The 22134-nt window shown below is 36.3% G+C and overlaps 1 protein-coding gene across 1 annotated transcript in view; it reads left to right on the top strand.

Moving 5' to 3' along the window:
• Cnbd1 (cyclic nucleotide binding domain containing 1) overlaps positions 1 to 22134 on the top strand; it is a 367762-nt gene that overhangs the window by 36191 nt on the left and 309437 nt on the right. Inside the window, exon 3 of the mRNA XM_059253897.1 lies at positions 3898 to 4011. Within this exon, the coding sequence (XP_059109880.1) occupies positions 3898 to 4011 (114 nt within the window). The remainder of the gene's footprint in view (positions 1 to 3897; positions 4012 to 22134) is intronic.

Genomic DNA, 22134 nt, shown 5'->3' with positions numbered 1-22134 from the left:
AGTGAGGAAGATGACCAAGTGAGTTCATAGCAAGAGATTCATGTTTCTAAAATAGTTCTAAAATAAGTGTAGAGAACATTGACAAGAGTTGTGTTGAAATGCAACATCTAGAAAGATCACTGATTAAATGACCTTTTTAATCAGGTAAAGGACTTAATGTTCAATTTACTGGCATCATTAAATAGCATTTTTCTTCACCTTATTTTGTATCTTGAGGATAATTTCCACTATGAAGATACATATATATTTATTCAGCTAACTTATATCAACCTTCACCTGCTCCCATTGTTGTGGAAGGGCAGTCTCATATTTCTTTAAATTTTCATCAAGAGAATGGATAGACATGTCATTTGAAAGACAAACTCAGGTGGAAATAATCTATAAGAAGTCAAATGGGTCAAACTTTTATAACTTACTTAATTTAAAACAAAAATGTAAATTGCCTCAAGATAAATGCATAAATATAATTTATCAGTGAACATTTTATTAAGAGTTGGAGGAGAATATGGAGCACATAAAATATTGTGTGGAATATTTCCATCTCACATGCATAAACCATAAACCTGAGTAGTTTATTTTGATAAACCTTTGTGGTTTTTTCTTTTTTTTCATTCTCATTATGCTATTTTTTGTTTTTCCTTTTGACTGACCTAGCTATTTCTAGGTTGGGATTTTAAGAGTCTACCAAACCTTTGATTTTTCATTTTACCCTGAGTTGTTGGTCAGGCATACTCCCCTAAACAATACAGCTATAGCCATTGCTCTTAGTTGCCCATCAGAACTTGATGGTAAGACTATTGCTGAAGAAGCCACACATTTTAAACACACATTTTGAACAGCTATATTAGAAAAAATATAGGTGGTACTGATCTGGAAGCTTCCTTGGCTGATTTTCCTAGGCTTCAATCTAGACAAGGAAAGGACATTGGAAATTTTTAATGGGAAGCTTTTTTAAGGGCCAAATATAGGTACACATCTTTTCTTCCCTCTCTTTCATATTTCACTTTCTAGAGTTCAGCTGTAATAGGGATAGTATGCTATTCATGGTCAGGGAAATGATATACATCAACTAGCCAGCATTTCCTAATTTCTCAACATACTTTCTTCCTCCCTGTCAGACTACACCCTCTCTAACAAGAGAAAAACACTAGTGTTGAAATCGAGACATCTACATTTACATAATGTTTTTTTTTTTTACTTTACATAAACTTGGGAAGATTATTTAAACCCTGTGGGCATCATTTCCTTATCCACAAATGATAGCTGTATGTTTAAATAATAACTTTGATTTATAAAAACAGGACTGAAATTTATATTTATTTCAGACTTCTTTACATTTTCCTAGACTGTGTCCTTTTCTTTCTGTACAGAGTTAGACTATATCTTTCAATGTTCCTTGTAGTTGTATGTCACCATATATAATCACATTGAGGTATAAGGCCTCAGTACATGATATAGTTTTGTAGGGGCATAAAAATCAGTCTTGGCAGTTATCTACATGTGAAAAAACCCAAAAATTTAAAATGAGAGTTTAGATTTATACCTATTATAAAAATCATTATAGGAACTGACTACATTGGGCTCCTAATTATACATTTTAAAATGTACTTTTAATGAATGGGCCAGGGATCTGTCTTTGAGGGCATGCTTGCTTCAGTTTCCCAGCCCCCACCTTATGGTATCTTCTTGTGTACTTTAATCATTGAATGTCACGGTCCCTGAATATAGGAGATATAGCGGTGGGAATATACCACCAGCATAATTCTTCTGACAGAGAACACATATCATCAGTATCATAAGGACACTTACGAATTTTCTGAGAATTATGTCATCCCCAGACATAGCACTCAATGCTTCCATTCCACTTCTTGGACACATTGTTTTCAAATGTCCAGATGATAAACACTGGATTCATGTATGCCATCCAATTTATGTTGGAAATTCCCAAGAATTAGGTGAAGGAGATGTCTGTCACATCTGCAAATGGTGAAAGACAAAAGTGAATTAGGTCTCCGTATTCTTGGAGAAATTCTTTAATCCACTCCAAAGATGATCTATCCATATCACAGTTTAGAGTAATTTTCTAAGACTTATACCATGGGCTGCATGGGCTGCATGTAGATAAAAAAAAAAGAGATACTTTTAAAGTTCTTTTAGTCTCAAGTTCTTCATATATAAAATGATGACAAGCGTATTTAAACATACAGATGTAAGAATTAAATGGTGTGCTGTATGGAAATTGGTTAAAACAGTGTCTGACATAATCAGAAATAATTTGCTTTTTTAGTTGGGTCACCATATCTCAGAGGTTAAACGAATGAGGTTTCAAGTCAGTTTAATTTTAATTTCTATTATATATCCCTCATGTCCTGGTTATATGATGTGGCTAACTATTTTATATGTAAATAGGTATATATCAAAATCAGTAGGTTATAAAAATATGCAGTGAGACATTACTACACTATATGGAATAGAACAAGTACTTGAAGGAAATTAACAGATGATTATTCCAAATACACATATGGAATATCTTTGGAAATCCCCCACAAACATAAGTGGACAGATTTAAGAACTGAGTAGACACTTTGATCAGTATATATACATGGTGTGATGTGGGAGTTTTTCGGAGTCCAGCTCTGACCTGCTCCTACCTTTTGAAGGGTTCTTGGTGCAGGAGAGAGGAATTAAGAAATGATAGAAAGATAGAAGGAGACAATAAGAAAGACAGTGACACATGATAGCTTTGGGAGGGCCCTGGATCAATACCCAGTTGCCCCGAGCTTTATTCAAAAGGGCTTTTAATAATATGCTAAGGGGAGAGGCAAACAACCTCCCCCTTGCAAAATCAAAGCACACTAAACAGCCAGCCAGTGTAGACCCTTCCAAACACCTGGTAAATATACCCCTGGCTAAATCATCTCATTATGCAGTCCTGTTGGAAAAAGCAAGCTCAGATTCTCTGACCCTGAGTAATTTGGGCCTCTACAGTGTGAGAAAATAACTAAAATACTGAATGAATTAAATCACACTAACATTTTACTGTTTGAATCGAGGTAAATAAAATAAGATTTTAAATTACATATAATTTATTTTGTGTGAAATATCAATACAATGTTTTAGAAAATACAGTCTAGAGAAAAAGAAATTGCAAATATCTCAATGTGTCACTGTTTGCACTGACAAGAAAACAAGAAAAAATTTTTATTGAGGGATTTTATATTCATTGCCATGAACCAAATATTGACCAAGATATTTGTCATTGTTCAATCTGAAAGATGGCCATTTTTACTAATTATTGAAATGAGCTGTCAAGATGAATGTTTGGCATTTCAGATATTGACAACATTTTATGGTGGCTGTCACTTGAAAATTGAATGAGGCAGATTTTCTAGAAACAATGGTTATTACCCAACATTTCATGACAATTTGCCCTATTTCCATAGATCTTGTTTATTGGTATGTTTGCAATGGAAGAATTCACTCAGGGGAGGGTATTTAAAGTAGAGAAGTTTACCCTTCTTCACTAGAGAAGTTTGTCATTTATCATTAAGAGATAACGGAACCTCCACTTACCAAACCCATCCTAGATTATTCCAGAGTGGGAAATGCTGAGGCTTTTCACATAACAGTTTTTACCACAGACCTAAAAAATAGTGTATGTTTTCATTAATCATTGCAAAGATTCAGAAAACTACAATCCCTGATTATGAGTATGTAAGGGACTTCAGAATCACTTTGGAAATTTTTATTATGTTATATTAAATAACAGATTTATTCAATTGCAGAAATAAAAAGCTTGACATAAAATTAATACAGAATTAATATATTGTGTTAATGCTCTTTTAAAAAAAGCTATTGTGTGTTATACTGACACTTATTTTCTCTTTTTTTCTTAAGCCGGCATTCTTCCCTTAATTTGACAGCTCACGATGAGTTCATGAAGCAATATCCTCACATATTCATACATGAAAAAACAGTATTGCCTAAAATTTCCCAACAGGATGAAAAAAGGTAAAATGTCCTCTTTTGAAAACGAAATCTATGTGTGAATGTATGTGTGCTTTTTAGAATTGTCATGTATTCATATTGCATAGTGCTGCTGAGTTTCATAACGACAATTTTATTCAAGTATATCATATCCTGTAACATATCCACCTCCCCATACCCACTCTCTGCCCTCTCTTCTGCTGTTTATTCCCTTAGTCTCATTTCTAATTTCATCCCACATATGCATATATTATATATTTAAGTGATTTCATGAATCTATGTAAATTCCAGGATCCATAAAGGAAATTAAAAACTAAATTTGTTTTGTTTTTATGAGTTTGCCCATTTTACTTAATATAATCATCTTTAATTGCATCTATTTCTATTACAAACAACCTAATTTTATCTAGTTTTTTTTTTGACCGAGTAAAACTCTGTTGTACATATTCTACATTTTCTTGTTCTAGCTATCTGTTGATAGTCAACTAGGCTAGTTAAAAGCTAGACTATTGTAGATAGTGTTGTAGTAAACACAGATGAACAAGTGTCTCTGCCAGGTGCTGATACAGTGTGCTTCAGCTATATGCCCAAAAGCTGCACAGCTGGTTCATTATATATTGAGTAGTTTGTGTTCCCTGTGATCCTCCCAAACTAATTTCTTAACCAAAAAATGCAATAGTGCTATCACTTAGTGAAAAGATGGGGAAAGAGGGGCATTTCAGCTATCCATAAGTTCCTCATGCCACCTTATACTATAGGCTAAGCCTAGCCAGAATGGTACATTATGAAACTTTCCAAAATGACTCAGCTTCCTGCTCTGTCCACCAGCTGTCATGCTTTCCTTAGCATTATAAACAGTCCTCCTGGAAACATAAGCCCACATAAACCCTTCCTGCTTGAAGGTACTTCTCCTTGGGATATTTTGTCATAGCAGGATAAAAATAACTAATACAGTGTACAAAATACATAACACAACAGGAAAACACACAGCATCGATTTGTTTATGTGCCTGACCAGCCATTCAAATTAGTTTAAGAGGCATGAGGATTTTAAGATAGGTTTCTGACATGTTTTGGAGGAAAGCTAGCTCCAGTCTTAAACTATAATCTTTCTAGCTACTTTCCTTCCATGGGTCTGCCTCACCTTTTTTGGATTGGTTTCATTTTCATACTTCTTGTGGTAGATGTGGACAGATTAGATTCATTTACTTGAATTTCAGGTGAGAAACAAAGTAGCCTTTTAAAAATAACCTGAGCAGAAACTCACCAGAATCACTTGTTAATTAAATCACACCCATGGGTTGTCAATTGTGCTCTGATTTGCTAGTCCTCAACCACATGCCTACACATATAATGGGAAATATTACTGACATGCTCAATAGAAACCACTGAGGTAAAGGTAGGAGCACAAGTAGAATTTATGAAGAAAACTAAAGTGCTATCAGCTGGGAAATTGTGGATGAATGTATAAAAGTTGGTGAAGAATTGCTTGAAGACATATCATTCAATAGGAGGTTGGAAAACTTTTCTTTTTGAAAAAAGGTAATGCACTGAAAGATGGTGTCTTTGTTAGGATTCTGTTGCTGTGAAAAAACACTATAACCAAAAGCAACTTGGGGAGGAAATGGTTTATTGGCTTGCAGGCTATAGATCATTGTCAGGGGAAGCCAAGACAGCAACTCAAGGCAGGAAATGAAGCACAGACCCTAGAGCAACACTGTTTTCTGGATTGCTTCCCATGAGCAAGCCATTTTCTTTACATTTGGCCTTCTTATACCACCCAGGACTATTTCCCCAGGGGTGGCAATACCTGCAATGAGCTGATTCCCCACATCCATTGTTAACCAAGAAAATGTCCCACAGACTTGCCTATAGGTCAACAAGATGGAGGAAATTCCTCCATTGAGATTCTTTCTTCCAAGGTGTGTCCAGGTTTGTGTTAAGTCGACAAAAGCCAGTGAGCACAAAAGGCAATGAACTTTGAAACTCCTATCCTTATCTAACCTAGTGCCCTAAAATAAATGAATATCAGGATTAGAAGGAAAGATAGTCAATCATTTAGAAGTGAAGCAGAAACCTAATCCCAAACCTTAAAATATCCCCATAAAATTTTAGGCAAAAGAAGTAAAACGATGTTACATGTTTTAGATACATATCAAAAAGCAGAGAAAGCAAAAGAAAAATATACAAGTGGCAAATGTTAAACTAAGACACATTTCAAAGGCAAGGAGAGGAAGTGAGGACGTATCAATGGATTGGCAGAAAATGTTTGCACAGTCCACATTTGACATACATGATTGATATCCAAAATACAGGAAGAATTTAACTCAGTAGCAAGAAAACAACATGAGTAAATAATGGACAAAAACTCTGAAAGACATTTCTCAAAAGAAGATATTAAAGACATTAGTTAGAATTCAGTGTATGCTTCATGGTAAAAGTAAAGTCATACTTTTGGATTTCATTACTGAATATAACTATATTCTTCAAGTTAAAAAAAAATCTACTTCAAAAGAACAATAAATACATTGCAAATTGAGTGAAAATCCACAAAGTCTATTAAAAAACTTGAACTCAATTGCTGGTCTCACAAGTATAATATAATATATATAAATACTACATACATAGTAGCCTTGGTCACATATCAAACAGATCAATCATTGAAAATAATTTAATAATGTAGGTATTTAGTTTCTGCTAAGAAGTGTTTCTGCACCAGATTTATACCTTGAAAACATTGCTTACCGTGTGCTTTAGTCACATGGTGTTGTTAGTAACTGGTAGTTTGAATGAAACTGGCCCCCACAATCTCACAGGGAGTGGCACTATTAGGAGATGTGGCTTTGTTGGAGTGGGTATAGCCTTGTTGTAGGAAGTGTGTCACTGTGGGGTAGGTGAAATGAACGATAAGCAGTGCTGATTACGGCGCTGGTTACTGGCGGAAAGGTCACGGTCACGACAGAACCCGGTTGCTTAGTATTGGAAAGCTTTATTAGGAGGAAAGGGAGGAGGGACAAAAGGACCAGGCCTGGGGAGGAAAGAAAGAGAAGGATGGTTGAGGGGGGAAGAGGGTGGAGTCTGAGTCCCGCTTTTTAAGGACTCCTGGTGAAGCAGGCTTGCGCATGTGCAGTTATGCAGCTGGAGTAAGGGCAGAATTCTAACAGTAGGGCTTTGAGGTTTCCTGAGCTCAGGATACCTGGTATCTCAGTTGACTTCCTGTTCCCCCGCCTGAAAGATGTAGCTAGCATGACATCTACCTACACATTGCCATGATGATAATGGACCGAACCTCTGAAACTGTAAATGAGCCACCCTAATTAAATATTTTCTTCATAAGAGTTGCCATGATCATGGTATCTCTTCACAGCAATAGAAACCATAAGATTTTATATATATAAAAGATATATATATATATATATATATATATATATATATATATATATATATATCCCTTTAGTTCTTATTACTGTCAGGGATTGTACTGTAGATGGAGGGATATTTTATAAGGGATATTTTATATTTATGAGGGGTATTTTATATTATATATGTATTATATTACCTGTCAAGAAGTTCTGTTCTTTTTTACTCAGATTAAACATCAACATAGAATAGGAAAAAAATGCAAACTGCACATTATATACAACACCATGTGACTAAAGCACAGGTTAAGCAATGTTTTCAAGGACCAAAACCGGTGAGGGAATACTCCTTAACAGAAACTAAATACCTACATTATTAACTTACATTCAGTGACTGATCTATGTGATATCTGGCCAAGGCTAAAATGTACAGACAGGGGAGGGGAGCTTAATTTCTTGCTTTCTTCCTCCTTGGGCAGTCCTGATCTCCTTGTCCTGGAGGACGTGTTCCTAACAGCACCTGACCTGAGAGCTGGAAGCCCAGGAGCTCTCTGCAGGTCTTGTTTGCCTCCAGTTTGTTATACTGGGTCCTCTCATGTAAGTCATCAACCAAAAAATGCATCATCAGTTTTCCTACAGGCCAATATAATGGGGGACATTTTCTCATTTGAGGTCCCCTCTTCCAAAATGACTCTATCCTGTGGCTAGTTGATATAAAACTAGCTGGCATAGGGTTCAACCAGATTTTCTTTTTGCTGTAGTGGTGGACATTAGAGGAAAGCCTCTCCTGAAGCCTGAGCATAGTAATGACTGTGGCCTCAGCAGTGACTGGAAGGTGTTATTAAAACTACCGACCAACATCAATACCTATTATTATTGTTATATTCAGCACTACATAATTCATTTTACACAAATATAGGATGACTGTGATACTAAGCAAGGCAGCTGCTTGGCTCTGGGCAGCTCAAAAGGGGTCTGATGCCAGAGCATTTGCTAAAGATTGGAGGAAGTCTGCCATGTGCAAGAAGGGAATAAATGCTTCTCAGAAGTACGGAAGCTCCTTGGAGCAGTTTTTCATTAATGAAAATAAAGCGAGGGCCTGGCTGACACATCGAGAAGCATTTCTACTCAAACACTGAAAAACAGGTCAAGGATGATGTCAAAGATGGTTTGAAATTGTTGTCACTATTTAAATTTTATTTTCTTGAGGAATATATTAGAAGGTATATTTCTGGAATATTTTAGGGTGGAAGAAATCATGTACAAAAGCAGCTGTATTTTGTTTTGCTTTAAAGAACACTGAATTTTGACAGTCAAGTCTGGAGTTTGGGTTTTCATTTGGTCTAATAGCATCAATGTGGCTTTGAAAAGGTCTTTTAACATGGCTTTCAGGTTTTATTCAGAAAAAGAGCATAAGTTTAGCACAGTAGCTCAATATTCTAGACTGCAAGAGCCTTTTAATTATACTAGCTCTTATTGCTATCATATACTATGGATAGTATTGGTGTATCCTACCTTCATTTTTGTTGCTGTGAGAAAATATCATTATAAAAGGCAATATCCCAGCAGTTGGGAGGCAGATTCAGGTAGATATGTGAGTTCAAGGCCAGCTTGCTGTATATGACAAGTTCTAGGACAGCCAGACTGCTACACTGCATAATAGAAAGATGCTGTCTCACAAAAACAAACAAAACAAGCACTGTATGAAAGAGTTTATTTGGCTTGCACTTCTTGCTTACAGTCAATTGTTGCAGGGAAGTCAAGGTTGGAACTTAAAGCCTCACATCCACAGTCAACAGCTCCCAAAGAACAAAAAGCATGCATCCTTCTTTGCTCGTTAGCTTTCAGCTACCTATCTCCTTTCATATATCTGTCAGGGACCCCTGCCTCAGGAATGGTACTTCTCACAGTGGTCTGGGTCTTCTCACCTAAATAAACAATAAGACAATCAGTCACAGACATTCCTGAAGGCCAACCTGCTCTAGATAATTTTTCACGAAGCTGCTTTTCCTAGGTGATTCTTGGCTGTGTCCAGTTGACAGTTAACACTAGCCAGCATATCATCTGTCAAGGAATTCTTTCCCCCCCCCCCTAAAAGTTTAAACAGCAACACAAAAAAATAAAAGATATAAGCTAGGCACTACATAAAATACCATCACGTTTAAGGAGGCTATACAACTGAGTTACTTCCATGTTGAAATCAAAAGATAAAATTTAGAACGCCAGGATTTTCTCTACATTATTAGATTATTACTGCATGTCAATTGACTTATCTGTTCCTAGGAAACTTAATGATGATTATTTTTAAGATCAGTGAGTCTGATAGCCATAGTCAGTGTTTTAGATATCTTTAATTCATTCAAGTGAGCATACTTGCAGTATTATACCTATATTCTATTCTAATAAGACATTGTCATTATGAACAAATTTGAACAAAATGCTAATGTTTATGTTAGGAGATAGATCTTGTACTTTAAGTAATCCTATGGTAATTTTATAATATTTGTGATATTCAATTAGAACTTTAGTATCTCTACTGACATTTTCATTTCTTTTAAATAATGTTAGGGAACCTTGGAAATAATTTCCTGAGAACTATATCTATATATGTGAAGAAACAATGCACTTATCACAGTGAACTAGGCTAATGGTTTACATTTTTAAGGGTAAATGCAATTTCTATAATTTTGGAAGTACAAATCAGTGCTCAGGTGATTTTTCTTCAGAATATGCACACTGAATCTCAATCTATGTCTTTGAACATTTATTCAAATTCACATTCTTTGAACTTTGAGGGTGCTCTGGTCTGTAATACATATTCTTAAAATCTGAGAAAAATCTGAGAAATACAACTTACAGTACAAGATTGTAAAGCTTATGAATTAAATGTATAGGGAAATATATATATTGAGAAATGCTATATTATGTGGTAGACATTATAGCCACATTTGTTTGTATTCTTTTCTTCACTAATTAATTTGACTAACAGTAAGCTAGTATCTATTGTGTATCAGGCACCCTGCTAGTACAGTGTAAGATAAACATGGCCCTCAGGCTTTAAGCACTCATCACTTCACTGTAATTAATATTTATGAACAGTCATTAGTCCAGGCTTTTGGGTATAAGAATAGAAATCCTGTTCAAAGGAACAAATATAATAAAAAGGGAGTTGCCTACTGGCCCACCTATATCACTAGAGGAAGATTGAAGCTGGCCACAGGGAAGATTAAATAAAATATCTAAATGTGTGTGGACTTCAAATTTCTAATCACTGTTTGTAGCTGTATAAGAGCATAATGATATAATTTTACACTTTTACCAGCTCTGGCATAGGAGAGAAAAAGAAGATGATTTTTTTTTCTCCAGCTGGAATAATTCTGGAAAAAGACTCAGATGGATTTAGTCTGGGACAAATGTTAACCCATATGTTCAAGGAGAGAGTCTAGAACTTGCCAAAACAGAGTAGAAACTATAACCATGACTCTTTTTCTAAGCATGATATAAAATTAATATGTATAATAATAATAGTGATTTAAAAATATTACATATCTTCTTTAACAGTTTTAATACCCACACTTTTTTAAAAATTATGACAGATTATTTTTACCAATGCATATTTTTCAGCTCATTTCAAAAGTGAAAATAAGTTTTAAAGAAATGATTGCAATTGAGGACAACAATAATTATACACAGAATTGTGGGATCTCCATCAGTGATAAATTTATTTAAAATGTGGCTTATTTTAAAAGTAGAAACTAAGGTATATTTATAAGCCTGAATATTTATAATTGTATTTGATTTTTATAAAAGTGTTATCAAAATTTTACCATTTTAGTTCCAGAAACATTGTTCAGCATAAAACAAAAACTATCAAGGTTATTTTAACAAAAATTCAGATAAAATTTAAGAGTCTCTTTGCAGTGGGTTTATATTCCCCTTGTCAATGAGGGAAGCTATTTCTATGAGACTGCAGACTAACATTAATATGGTACAAGTTGAGGGGGAATCATTAACACTACTGAATGATTAGCTATGATATTCCTTTCAGTGCCTTCATAACTACTAAGTTAACAAAATCAGAACTTAGATTATTTTGAAGGAAATATTAAATGTCAGATATATTGTTTGATAGGGCATCTAAACAAAAAATAATCCAAGAATTGGGTAATTCCTAAATTAAGTATTCCTTAAGTTGCCTATTAAAAATTGTTTCTTTAATGTAATCATTAGAAAGAAAGATATTAGAATAATTTTTAAATTCATGATTTGAATGAGCAATGACCAAGTGTATTAATAACAGAAAGGAAAAATGGATGCTAACTCAAATTATGCAGTACAGGGGAAAAATTAAAATATAACCATATAAAGTGCCATTAATTTCCAGAACTAGATATTTAAGATGCATTTTTGTTTAAAAAAAATTTACTCAGTACTAGAACATAGGAAATAATTGAAAATGCATTAGATTGACCATCCAATCCCCTAACTTACAGTATTATTGGTATAAGCTATATGACTTCAGAGATTTTAACCATTTTAGACATCAGTTATATCATATCTAAAAGAAAATGGATGAGTAGATGATAGTCAAGATTACTTAAGCTGTTCTAAGTTGCTCCCATTGTGTAGTTGATGTTATATGTACTGTAGGGGGTTAGATATGAGAGGATGATAATATGGCTCTACCCATATGGCCTTTCCTCTGTACTCCAGGCATCATAGTCCCCAAATAAATAACACAGAAAACATTTCGTTGAAAAGGAGGAAGATATGGTAAATGGATTCTCATAGGCAAGCAGGTGATGCAGACAAGAGGAAGGAGCTAAGTAGGAATTTCACAATAAGAGGGATCAGGACATAGACATATCTGGATGGATACTGAGGAAGTCACGTCTTCTAGGATGATGATAATCAGCTTAGAGGACACAATGGAAACAGTGGAATCATTTGGAGAGTTATTGCTTTAATCCTGATAATTGATCTTTGCCCACTCTATGCTCTATAAACTTAGGTCTTTGGTTTGAAACCAGTGTCTCAATACACTGAGAAATATTCTACAGTTGTTCCTGATACTATTTAATAGCATAGAGCCTAAACACCATTCAATACATATATCATGAAGTGAGAATAATATTACAGGTTTTGTGGAGGGAGATGCTGAGAGATAGCCTGAAGGGAAGGCACTGGCTTTTCTTGGCCTGCAGCTAGCAGAGGATCCAAATTCTCATGAACAACAGTGAGGAAGGAATGAGACCTTGATGTGGCAAAGACTTTAGGCTACAGGGCCTTGATAGAGTCATGAGAAAGGAGTCTACTGAGACAGGATTCTTAAAATCCAAGGGGAGGACAGAAAATACACGAGAAGTAGTGGGAAAATGTGCAATCCTAATTCAGGGGTCAGAGCAGACCTTTTAGCCACACTGCAACAGGAATGTCATTAGCTGAAAGCTTAAAGGGGAGGGATTCTCCTCTATCTGACCTCTATAAAACATGACTCAGATGTTTGTCTGTCATATGGCAAATTCATGGAGCATAGCTTGCTTGGTTGTTGTTGTATTTCAACAATTGGAAATTTAATTAGGAGTCTGAAAAAGGAAATTTCATAGATCACTGAGAGTGAAAAATAATCTTCAAGCCTCAGCAGAGTTGCCCCTGACTATATTACAAAACAAATCAATATAAACAAAAACACACAGATATGATTCATGTGTATTGTGATCTAAAAAGACACACTGTGGAAAATAGGAGTATAAACTTGCTGTGTTAGATACAGAAAAACATTGGTTAGAGAGATGGCTCGGTAGTCAAGACCACTTGCTGCTCTTGCAGAGGACCTGGGTTCAATTCCTTGGCCCTACACTGGGCAGTTCATAATTGCCTATATTAACTCCAGTTCTAGAGTATGACACTATCTTCTGTCCTCTGTGGGTATCTGCAGCATGTGATGTACACACAGACAAGCAATCACAGATATAAACATACACATATAGTAATAAATAAAGTTAAAACAAAGAGAAACACTATGAAAATCAAATTCAATAGCCATGAGAATGGGTGTTAATTATCAGTCTAGAATCACCTGGCAAAAGAGCCACTGGGTATGACTCTGGAGCATTATCTCAAACTAATTGATTGGGAAGATACATTGTAATTGTTGCCTGGACCATTACCCAGGCAAGGGTTCTATTAATCCTGGGATTTGCAAATGAAAAACCAGCTCCACAATTTTAAGCCAAATTTGAAGTGAGCTTTAAATACTAACCAGGATGGACTCTGGTCAGGTCCAACCTGGGATTCCAGGAAGTGGCCTCGATTAATTTTTGCAGGAGTTTAAAAAGGCAAAACCTAGAATTCTTTGTATTTCCCATCAGGTTCAATCAGGGGCAAGCACACACACATCCTGATGTATTTCCTGCCTACCCCACCCCTCACACAGAGGTAATATTCCTTGCAATCAGTGACAGAAAATTGGTTTTACTCTCAAACAAATTTTCATAAACTCCAGAGACAGTGATGGTTTCTGGAGTTTCATGCCTGCACAAAATCCCTGGGTGAGCCAAATGGAGATTCTGAGGTGGACCTAATGGTCCATGCCTATAATCCCAACTCTCAAGAGGCTGGCTCAAGGCAAGGGAATTATCATAATTGGACACACTACTGGAGTCGGGATATACAGGAAGACTTTATTGCATATAAATAAATAAATAGAGATTCTACTTCAGACAGACCTTGGGGACATGGCACTATTCTGCTTGTTCATAAATCACAATATATGTACATTAAAATAAATCACCACACTATAAAAACAGAGACTTGACATGCTAAATAAACACTACCATTGGGCTACAATCTGATATCCCTTGCCCTTTATTTATATATACATTTATTTATTTATAATTAACATACAAAGTAATAGGTTTACACACAGAATTCTAATAAATTCTTTGTTTTGGCTGTTTTGTCTTCCATCTCTGCCGTTTCTCCCTTCTTGTGTTCACCTGTTTTTTTCAATATTCTTTATTTGCTATGTATACTTAATATTTTATCTATGATGCATCATTGGCATTTACTTTTCTGGTCCTGTCCATTTGGTTTTCTATGTGTTTCTTGTATCAATATGATATGCCTTTCTTTAGTTTGGGGAAGTTTTCTTCTATGATCTTGTTGAAGATCCTCTCTATGCCATGGGCTTGGGATTCTTCTCCCTTTTCTATGCCTACAGTTCAAAGATTTGGTCTTTTCATGACACTTCTCATTTCCTACACATTCTTTTTCTGTTTCTTTTTTTAACTTTTCATAGTCTTTGCTTGTTTGTCTGGTTCCTCTACTTGATCTTCAAGTCCTGATTGTCTATTTCCTACTTGATTCATTCTGCTAAGAAGTCATTTTCATAAGTTTTATAATTGCATTGTTGAGCTTTTCAATTCCATCTTCACTTCAGCTTGAGTTCTCTTCACTCTTTCTATATCTTTATTTAATTTGGTTTTCTAATCCCAGATTGTCTTTGTCATTTCTATCCACCTTATATTTGAGTTTTCTCAAGCATCATTATCATTAAAGTGTTTATTCTCTCTGTATTTCTGTGTGTGTGTGTGTGTGTGTGTGTGTGTGTGTGTGTGTGTGTGTGTTGCTATTTTCCAGGAGTTGCTGGACAATGTCCCCATGGATACTGAAAGACTGTACTTTTATTAAATTTGGTATCAAATCACATGTTGCATTTAATATGCACCACAAGGAAATTTTACCCATAAAAATGTTTTAATAAAGTCCAACTAGATTCTGTTATCTCATATTGACTAGACATAAGATCATTTAAAAAAAAGAGAGACCAAGGCAGCCTTTGGAATATAGAAGTTTCCTGTAGCAGGCTTTTTCTTTTGTGACACCAACCAGCTCCCAAATCATGGCACAGAGACTTATTATTAATTATGAATGCTTGGCCTTATCTTATGCTTGTCCAACTAGCTTTTATATATTTAATTAACCTGAGACTTTTTACTTCTCTTTCATTCTGTATGTCCTACTCCATGTCTGCCTGGCTGGTTCTGGGCATCTCTCTCTCTCTTTCTCCCTTGTTCTCTCTTCATTTTTTTTTTCTGAAGCCGAGATTCCTCCTCCTACTTATTCTTTCTACCTGCCAGCCCCACCTATCTTTCTACTGCTTAGCTATTGGGTATTCAGCTTTTTATTAGACCAATCAGGTGCCTTAGGCAGGCAAAGCAACACATCGCTACATCTTAAACAAATGCAGCATAAAGTAATGCCCAGTTAAAGTAATATTCCACAACAGTTTCCAGGTTTACAACTTACCCATTCAGTGGCACTATTTTGTGAAATAATTTTCTTACTCTGTGTTATATTACTTTTAACTATATAATTTTGGGAAAGAACAAAAGGCTTTTTGGCATTTTGCTTTGCTCTTTGGAGCTCAGATCACTTCTACAGTATCTGCAAAAGACAACCGCAGCCTGCAGAGAGGTCTTTGGGGTATATGTCACACGGTCCTGCAATTCTGAATGCTCAGTCAGCCATGTTACCCATCACTGCCAAGCTGTCCAACTATGTCAAAGCGAAGAATAGTCACTTGAGCTTGAACTAAAGGCCCTAATGGTTAGAATAACACAGTTATTTGAATTGGAACTCAGAAATCTACTTGGTGTAATATCAGTAAACATGTAGTTTTCATGTGAATTAAAATGGCAAATGACTTACTGAAATACATTACTTGTACTTCTATATTATATTAATATATTTGGTATAATATATTAGTATATACTATGTATGTTTCCTAAAAGCATTTGAAGACAGTCATTTTGTTTAGTGAACCTACAGCCTTGACGTGTTTTACATTTTTTCTAAAAGTGTGACTTGTAGAGAATGTTAGAAAATAAAGACAAATATTTGGACATGAAGCAAGGGAAGCCTGAAGCAAATAGCTTCTGATAGACTGGAAGATTTGAATGTCTGTAAAATTGCTTTGAAAACTTGTATCTTTTAATGCATCTCCACAGCCTCCATCTTGTGTAAATTACCTATGCAAAACAGTTACTTTCAAGGACTGTTTATTTCATGATACCTTGCACCTCTCCTTGGGATCATTAATAAATGTTTAAACCATGGGATAGTTTAAAGTCACATATATATCTTAAATTAGCATAATTGATACTGCCTGTTTGGGATCACAGAATCCATATTTTCTCTGAAGTTCTGAGGTTTATTAAATGAGATTACTCTTTTGAATTAAGAAAGCTAGAGCCACAGTAATTATATTATCATGCTCTAAAAATAAAAACCACACTACCTGAAAAGAGATCACATGATAATACCTTATCATTTATCTATTCGTTTGAACAATGCATACTGAGCAGCAAATGTGAACTAAATGCTACCCAGCCAGGATCCCTACATCAGAGCTTGGCAGTATTGACAGGCTCTTGGTAAGGAGTGATAATTGTAGGGATTGCATGTCAAAGAAGCAGACAGAAGGGTGGCATTGCATTAGATCAGAGAGTGTATAGGAACCTCAAGTCTTTTTTTCTTTTTCTTTTCTTTTCTGTTTTTATTAAGAAAAACTTTTCATTCATTTACACACCAAAGATCCCCCTCTTCCCTCCTCCCATACCCCCACCATCCCCCTCCCCCCCAAAAGAAGGCAAGGCCTCCCATGGGGAGGCACATCCAGTAAGAGGCAAGTCCAAGCCCCTCCCCTTGCCTCCAGGCTGTACTAAGTGTCCCATCATACATAGTGGGGTCCAAAAAGCCTGCTTATACACCAGGGATGGATTCTGATCCTACTGCTAGGGGATCCCCCAAGCAAATCAAGCTACATCATTGTCTTTCCATGCAGAGGATCTAGTCCAGTCCCATGCAGGCTACACAGCCATTGGTCCAGCTTTCGTGAGTTCCCACTAGTTCCTCAAGTAAGTCTTAATTCAATTAGTGACATTCAAGTTTCAGGAAAACTAATAGTTGGCCAAGAGATAGGGAAAAAAAACAAAGAAAACCACAGGTGATATTGTTGATCATCCAAATATTGGCAAGGCAATTTTAGTTGATATTAGAATTGTTCAGTTAGTACTTGTTACCAGGAATTTTTGTTCCTTTTTTAAAATTAAAAACTTACAGATAATCATACCCTGAGTTCTGAGATGGGTGTGGTGACTGGAAATAAGGAGAGAGAAAAGAGACATTTGGATCTGTTGGAATTTTTTATGAACAGGAGAAAATGGAAGTGCTACACAATATACCTGTCATCTCAAAGGGACTGAGAGAGAGAGTTTAGCCTGAGCCAAATATAAGGCTCCTGTTAGGGAACATGGATTCATGTGTTTCTGAATGACATGTTCTAACATGTAAGCAATTTGATAACTATAAAAGTTCTTTTATAGACTGTTAAACAAATAACAAAATAAAGCAAGTGCAGGCTGTCTACAAATAAAGCTTACACAATTGACACAATTCCCTTCAACATGGTTTCCTAAAATGAGAGGGTGTTCAGGCCACACTGGGCCTCAAGGTGGGTGGGAGATACTAGACAGAAACTGAATCATGTATGCAGACTAAGCAGGATGAGGACTTAACAGGAAGGAGAGTTTTCACTTTCAATAGGAGAGAGGAGCTTCGTTAGAGGAGGGGAGGGAGGGAAAACTGCAGATGAGATGTAGTAAAATCTTTTCTAATGAAAAAAAAGAGAAAAATGAGAATAATAGGAGAGAGAAAACTAACACTATGAAAGGGATGGCACAGGTAGGCTAGAGAAGTCTTTTCTGAGGGCACCCTTCATCTCCAGACATCATCCCTGGGCAGTCTCTCTGAGGAGTTTCTTATCAATCTCAAAATAAAAGAAAGGTCAACTTTTTATAACGTTTGGGGAGGTAAAATGATCCATATCACGAGATTTAGTTCAGTGAAATAGATAAGACATAGAGTGTGAAGGAGTCAGGCAGGTTGAGAGCTGTCAATTCACAGCATAGATTGCTTCTTAGGTCTCTGTTCCAGACAGAAGTGCAGGGAGGAATGGCCTTATTAAAGCTGTGGGACCAGGTCTAACACACACACACACACACACACACACAAACTCATTCCCATAAATCAAAATATTTCCCATATTTACTGGAGAAAACATCTGGTAGGTAGATTACAGTAAGATGGCCAAAACCCTACTGTCATTGCTAACAGCTTTAATATTATCTAATCACATTTTAAACTTTTGGGTTTGTGGAAGCTAGTCTTCTGTGAATCCATTTTAAAGGTTTTACTTTGTAACTGAGAAGATGTCAGGCCAGAATGTAGATAGGCAATGAATGGCTATTAATGGAAGTAGAGATAGCCCAGGATAGTTTAGCTCTGGATATGTCATATTTCAACTCAATTGTAAAGTTCTAGTCAGTCATTCTTGTGGAATATTGAAAATATTTTTGAGATTTATTTTTATTTTATATGCATAAGTGTTTGCCTGCATATATGTCTGTGCACCACATACATACAATGCCTTCAGAGTTTAGGAGAGTTTATTGGATCCCCTGGTATTGTAGTTACAGACAGTTGTGAACCACCATGTGGGTACTGGGAATTGAACCTGTGTTCTCTGCAAGAGTAGACAGTACTCTTAACCCCTGAGCCATCTACCCATCTCTAGCTTTGTAGAATCTAAACATGTTTTTTTTTTCCCTAAGAATTTTATTTTATTGAAGTTTATAGAAATGTCACTAATAGCCTTAGTGAAGCTCTTATGTTGTTCATTGTTTCTGTCTTAGTTAGGATTTCTATTACTGTGAAAAGACTCCATGATCACAGCAACTCTTATAAAGGAAAAATTTAATTGTAGCTGGCTTATATTTTCAGAGGTTTAGTCCATTATAATTATGGTGCTCCATGGTGGCATGCAGGTAGACATGGTCCTGGAGAAGGAGCTGAGAGTCCTATTTCTTGACCTGTGGGCAACAGGAAGTGGTTTGAGTGTCACACTGAGCAAAGCTTGAGCAAAGGAGACCTCAGAGCCCACCTCTACATTGCCATACTTCCTCCAACAAAGCCATACCTATTCCTACAAAGCTACACCTCCTAACAATGTCACTCCCTATGAGCTTACAGAGACCAAGTCCATTCAAACTACCATAGTGTCCAAAATTAAATACATTCCTATGCAAAAATGAAGCTTGGAATGGACTAGTACATGATGGTGGTTTTTAGGAATTGCCTATATGGGTTGGATTTCCTTGCATGAAGATAGAAGACTCAAGAAAGTTTATTTCCGGTTCTTTAAAAACATGTTTGCCAGCCGGGCGGTGGTGGCACACGCCTTTAATCCCAGCACTTGGGAGGCAGAGCCAGGCGGATCTCTGTGAGTTCGACACCAGCCTGGGCTACCAAGTGAGTTCCAGAAAAGGCGCAAAGCTACACAGAGAAACCCTGTCTCGAAAAACCAAAAAAAAAACAAAACAAAAAAAAACAAAAAAAAAAAAAAACAAAAAAAAACCAAACAAACAAACAAAACAACAACAACAAACAAAAAACATGTTTGCCATTTGAATGGTGACTACAAATGAGAAAAGTGAATTGTGCCAGAAAGTACATTTGCTGTTGCCTCTGTTGTGGTGGTTTTGGTTAGAAGCATGTGGTATAGGGGCTGGTAAGTTCTGAGTTGTTCTGCATGATAGAGGCATTCTAACTTTGAGTTGTAGAAAATTTTATAAGTGAAGTTATACAGGGGAAAAGACAAGAAATAAGAAGATCCATGAAATAATTGAAAATTTCACACACTGTTGGAAATCATGACTACTGGTCATGAAGGTTTAGAACATTCAAGAAGAAAAACATCTGTTGGTAAATTTTAAGTACTTTGTGTCAAACATGATTTGACAGCTCTTTATACTATCTCCAGCATTACAAACTGTATCACAGTGATCATGCTCTGTGGGGTGCCTTGTTTAGTTTTGTTACTGAGGAAATACAAAAAAAAAATCTCTGGACAAACAAATCAAATATAGATTACGTTTACGAGCTAGGTGTTGTGAAATATTATTTTAACTGTGTAAAAGTATATTACATTTGCTTCTGTTGCTTTTGTTAATGATGCAAAGATGTGTTAACATTTATTTTATTAAATAAAATTCACCTGGGGTCAGGAGGCTGAGTCAGCAACTAGCTGACAGGAAGTGGTAGGGAGGAACTAAGTGTAGGGAGGGTTCTTAAGTGGGGGCTGAGCAGACGAACAGGCTGTCTTTCAGAGACTTGAGCAAGGAAGGACGCTTAGCTACTCGCAACTCAGCCTCTCTGAGCTAGCAAGATTTCTCCTCAACTTTGGAATCCTGGGTTTTATAGAAGGACAGAGATCTAGATAATGTTTCCTTTAGCGGCGGCTATGATAGAGCTGGTGCCAGAGGGAACACAGTTCCCTCCTGGCTGTGGCCCGTAGGGCCGAACCACTGCGGGTAGCTGTGAAATTACAATTCCTGCTGGGGCAGCAGCGGCGCAAGGTGCAGCCACTGTATTTGTTGCCAAACAGCAGGTAGGTATGTCCAGCTCTGATGATTTGAGCATCTACCACAGGAATGGTGTGAACCTGGGACTGTTCTAATTTCATGGTGAGGGTTTTTTTGTTTGTTTTTTTTTTTTTTTTTGGCCAGAAAAACCTGATAGGTTCCCTGGATCTTTCTGCCTTTGCCTGCCCATGCTGTGATTTCAGGCATCAGCAGCCCTGCCTGTCCTTTACACTGGTCTTGGAAATATGATCTAAGGTCCTGTTGTCTCTGCATCAAGTGCTCTTATCCACTGAACCATCACCCAATCTAAACAGTATTAAATTTTTATTGAAAATAGATTTTTTTCATACACTATATTCTGATTACAGTTTTCCCTCCTTCAGCTCCTCCCAGATCTACCCCTCTTCTTCACTCACCAAAATCCATACCCTTTCTTTATCTCACTCATTGGAATATAGACATCTAAGAAAGTAAAATAAGATAAAACTAAACTAACCAAACCAGAATAGGATATAACAAACAAACAAAAGAAAAAAAGCCAAAGAAAAAGTTCAAGAAACATATAGATGCAGTGGCACACATGTTCACACATACAGAAATTCCATAAAAACACAAAACCAGACACATTATATATACACAAAGGACCAATTAGGTAAAAAAAAAAAATTGAAAAAGAAAGAACTCCTGATAAAGCTTTTTAAGACATAGAATCTTCAAAAATGCTATTGAGTTACATTTTTTCTCTTTCTTTTTTTTTTAAATTCATTTTACGTATCAACTGCAGTTGAGTTGGTTTTGTGTTTGTCATATCCTCCCAGGCACGAGGCCTGGCCTTAAGTGTGGTTTGCATATCCAGTGAGACTCCCTTGGAGAAAATGAATTTTTCTTTTGAGAGTGGCTGTCAGTTGGAGATAGCTCCTGAGTTAGGGATGGGGGCTTTTGTTTATTTCCTCTCTAATTGTCCAGCGCTGGGGCCCTTGTAGGCCAGACATGTGCAGGCCTTGAGCATGTTGCCATAGTTTCTGTGAGCTAATGTGTGTTTTGGTCTAGCTATGTTTAGAAAGCTTAGTTTTCTTGGTGTCCTCTAGCCCTTTTGTCTACTAAATTCTTTCTGCCTCCATTTCCACAGGGTTCCCTGATCCTTGATAGTAGGGATTTGATGAAAACATCCTATTCAGGACTGAGTTTCCAAGGTCTCTCAATATCTGCACTTTGTCTAACTGGGAGTCCCTATTTGTTCTCATCTACTGCAGGAGGAAGCTTCTTTGATGATGGCTGAGCAAGGGACACATCTATATGTACAGC

The sequence above is a fragment of the Peromyscus eremicus genome, chromosome 2 (genome assembly GCF_949786415.1).
Source record: "Peromyscus eremicus chromosome 2, PerEre_H2_v1, whole genome shotgun sequence".
NCBI lineage: Eukaryota > Metazoa > Chordata > Mammalia > Rodentia > Cricetidae > Peromyscus > Peromyscus eremicus.
This window is presented reverse-complemented; position numbering and strand designations above follow the sequence as displayed.